This window comes from Mustela putorius, unplaced genomic scaffold (genome assembly GCF_011764305.1).
Source record: "Mustela putorius furo isolate JIRA1106 unplaced genomic scaffold, ASM1176430v1.1 tig00000421_pilon_pilon_pilon, whole genome shotgun sequence".
Taxonomy (NCBI): domain Eukaryota; kingdom Metazoa; phylum Chordata; class Mammalia; order Carnivora; family Mustelidae; genus Mustela; species Mustela putorius.
In genome coordinates this window covers 8423926-8427615 of record NW_025421375.1, presented here as the reverse complement: position 1 = coordinate 8427615, position 3690 = coordinate 8423926, and the positions used below count along the sequence as shown (strand labels likewise).

The 3690-nt window shown below is 37.6% G+C and overlaps 1 protein-coding gene across 1 annotated transcript; it reads left to right on the top strand.

Annotated features, from left to right (window-relative positions):
* The first annotated feature begins 660 nt into the window (after positions 1-660).
* Positions 661-1330, top strand: LOC101678795 (interferon alpha-14-like). Its single transcript, XM_004761819.2, has one exon. The coding sequence runs from the start codon at positions 661-663 to the stop codon at positions 1216-1218; it is 558 nt and encodes a 185-aa protein (XP_004761876.1). The 3' UTR covers positions 1219-1330.
* Positions 1331-3690: the final 2360 nt, after the last annotated feature.

Below are 3690 nucleotides of genomic sequence, written 5' to 3'. Positions count from 1 at the left end.
ATGCACTTTGCGCTTTGTACACATGCACACACGCAACTGAATCTTTTAGGGAAACCCGCACCAAGCAAAGGGCTTGGCAGACCATAATTCATTTTTGACAAATGATATCTGCAAAATTGATTCCCTAACAATATCTTCACTAATCAACTCAAGCGATACCTTCGAGGCACATATACAACTAAAACATTTTAAAGGAGGAAAGTATAAATAAGGAAAAAAATAAGAAAAATTGAAATCTCCTGTTTTGTAAGCTTTTTTATATTTCCTGCTGACCTGGAAAGACAATCATTTCTTGCATACATAATTCTCCCTTTTCTGACTTTGTCCATGCTTTTCTTCCTAAGAACAACCTGGCACATGTGAAAAATATGAAAAAATATGTTCCAATGCTGTGTACGTACTGCATGGGCACACATGGTTGGAGTCCCCCATCTAGGTGCTCATGTTAATAAATGTACATCTTTAATTGACTTCGTTAAAAAAAAAAAAAGAAAGAAATAAAGAAAAGTAGAAAGGGAAAGAAAAACACGACAATGGAAAAACCCAGAAAATGGAAGTTTCTATATTCACTATTTAAACGGCACTCATCAACCAAAGTTCTCAGAGCCTACTGAGACTTCCTCTTCAGGCAGTCCTGCAGAATCACCCCCCAGCTGCTTAATGGCCCTCTCAATCTCTGTGCTGCTGGTCCTGGTGATGCTGGGCTCCAGCCCAGTCCACTCTCTGGACTGTGCCCTGCATCCAAGCCATGGCAATCTGGAAACCTTCATGCTGTTGAGCCAGATGGAGAGAATCTCCATTCTGTCCTGTCTGAAAGATAGGACTGACTTCAGCTTTCCTCAGATGCTTGTGGACGGAAACAAGTTTGAGAAGACAGAAGCCACAGCTGTCACGCATGAGATGCTCTGGCAGATCTTCAGCCTTTTCAGCCAAAGGGGCTCCCTGGTGGCTTGGGATGAGACCTTACTGGACAAATTCCTCGCTGGACTTCATCAGCATCTGGATGACCTGGAGACATGTTTGGAGGAAGAAAAGAACTTGGAACAGTTACCCCAGGGAAGTGAGAACTCCAGACTGGCTGTGAAGAGATACTTCCATGGAATCAATCTCTATCTTGAAAAGAAAGAATACAGCCGCTGTGCCTGGGAGGTTGTCCGGGTGGAAATCAGAAGGTGCTTGTTCTTCATCAGTGAGCTCACAAGGAAACTCAGGAAATAAACATGTCGAGTCTGAAAACTCATCTGGTCAACTAAATGCTCATTTTCTAGGACTCAAGGTGTCATTTTCATCTCTGTCTTTATGCCAGAAGAAAAATAAATAGTAACAAAGGTATGGGGTTATTACTAAGTTATGTTAAATGTTGCAAATTGTTTAGAACAAAGATATGCACAATTCATCTGCAATAGCTTAAGATCTTTTCTACTTTTTATTTATTTAAATTATTTGAAATATTTTTCCTGTTTATACTATTTAAATATTTATTGTTCACAAACTACTTATTTGGTATTGTGTTTTGTATAAGACTACAGTTCATTTTTAAGTTATGGGAAATAAAAGCAACTCTTAAAAATCAATTTTGCTTGCATACACTTTTTGAGTGAAAATTTAACCCTAAGCCTGATCTCAGAAAATAAACCAACAGAAGATTCCTGAATGAAACAGGACAAGGATAGCCCAACTTGGCTAGTGGAAAAGCCAATGCTAACATTCATATGGAATTGCAAGTGACTTCAAATTGCCAAAAGAACCTCAAAAAATAAGAGCAAAGCTGGAAGGTTCCCATTCCTGATTTCAAAACATACTACAAACTACAGTTACCAAAACTGTGGGCTACTGGCATAAAGGTAGACTTACAGACCAATAGAACAGAATTGAGAACCCAGAAATAAGCCTATATATCTATAGACACTTGATTTTTGACAGGAGTATTAAGACCATTTAATGAGGAAAGAACAGCATCTTCAACAGAATGATGCTGGGAAAATGGGATATTCACACGGCAAAAGAAGGAATTTGGATCTCAACCTCACATCATATAGAAAAAAAATCCAAAATGGATCAAAGGTCCAAATATAAGAGCTAAATCTAGAAAACACTTAGATAAAAACTCTTAGAGAAAAATAAATCTTGAATGACATTAGGTTTGCCAATGATTCCTTGGGTAAAACACTAAAAGCATAAGCAACAGAAGAAAAAAAAAGATAAATTGAACTTCATCAAAACTAAAACTTTTGTGCACTAAAGGACACCATCCAGAAAGTGAAAAGCAATCTACAGAATAGAAGAAAATATCTGCAAATCATATATCTAATAAGGGTTTAGTATGCAGAATATATAAAGAACTCTTATAACTCAATAATAAAAAGGCAAAAAAAAACCCCTAAATAAAAAAGGGCAAAGGATTGAATAGAAATTTTTTTGTGAAGAAGATTACACAAAGTGACATTAATATAAAACAATGTTCATTATCACTAGTCATTAGGGAAATGCAAATCAAAACCACAATGACATAACACTTCGTACTCACTGAGATGGGTAAAACCCAGTAATGGAAAATAGTATTGGTGAACGTGGAGACATTGGAATCCCTACACATTGTTGGTGGGAATGCAAAATGTTTCAAATTCTGTGGCAAACAGTTTGGGGGTTCTTCAAAAAGTTAAACATAAAATTACCATATGGTCCAGTAATTTCACTTCTAGATATATACCACAAAAGAATTGAAACTGGATATTCAAACAAATACTTGTTCACATATGTTCTCAACAGCACTATTCATGATAGCAAAAAGTGGAATCAACCCATAGATGGATGAATGGATGAACTGTTGTGTATTCATGCCATGGAATACTGTTCGGCCATAAAAAGGAACAAAGTATTGATACGTGCTGCAATGGGAATGAACCTTGGAGACATTATGCAGAGAGATAGAAGCCAGACACAAAAAATCGCTAATTGTATGATTCCATTTATATGAAATATCTAGAATAAATAAAATCAGAGAGACAGAAAGCAGATCTTGGTCGCCAGGCACTGAGAAGGAAGAGGATATGAGGAGTGATGATTGCTTCATGTGTATGAATTTTCCATTTGGGGTGATGAAAAAGTTCTAGGTGGCTCGGTCAGTTAAACATCCAACTCTTGATTTGGGCTCAGGTCATGATCTCAGGATTGTGAGACGGAGCCCCACACAGGCCTTCGGGATCTGCTTAAGATTTTCTCTCTCCCCCTCCTTCTGCTCCTCCCCACCCCCTCCCCCTCAAAAAAAAGTTCTGGAACTAGATTATGGTGATGGTTGCACAATATGGTGAATGTACTAAATACCACTGAATTGTACACTTTAAAATGGTCAGCTGATAGAGATAACCGTTTTTTCCTCTGATCATTTCCCATGTTTGCCTTCCCAGAAGACTGCAAGTTCCTTAAAGACGAGGAAATACTGGATCCTTTAACTGAACTCAGCTAGTCCAGAACTTTGAACAGAGGCATATTTACATGACTGCTGAGAAACTGGTCCTTTAGAGTAGTGATCCCACCTTCCCCTTTCATAGTGTCTTCTCCTGTTTGCAGGGCAGTGTAGGGAGGGCCTAAAGACAGTTAATAAAAGTAAAAAAATTAAATCCATATATAGAGGAGTTGTGTTGACATAGTAATCAGAGTTTTTGCAAATGCTGCATTATTCCAAATTTT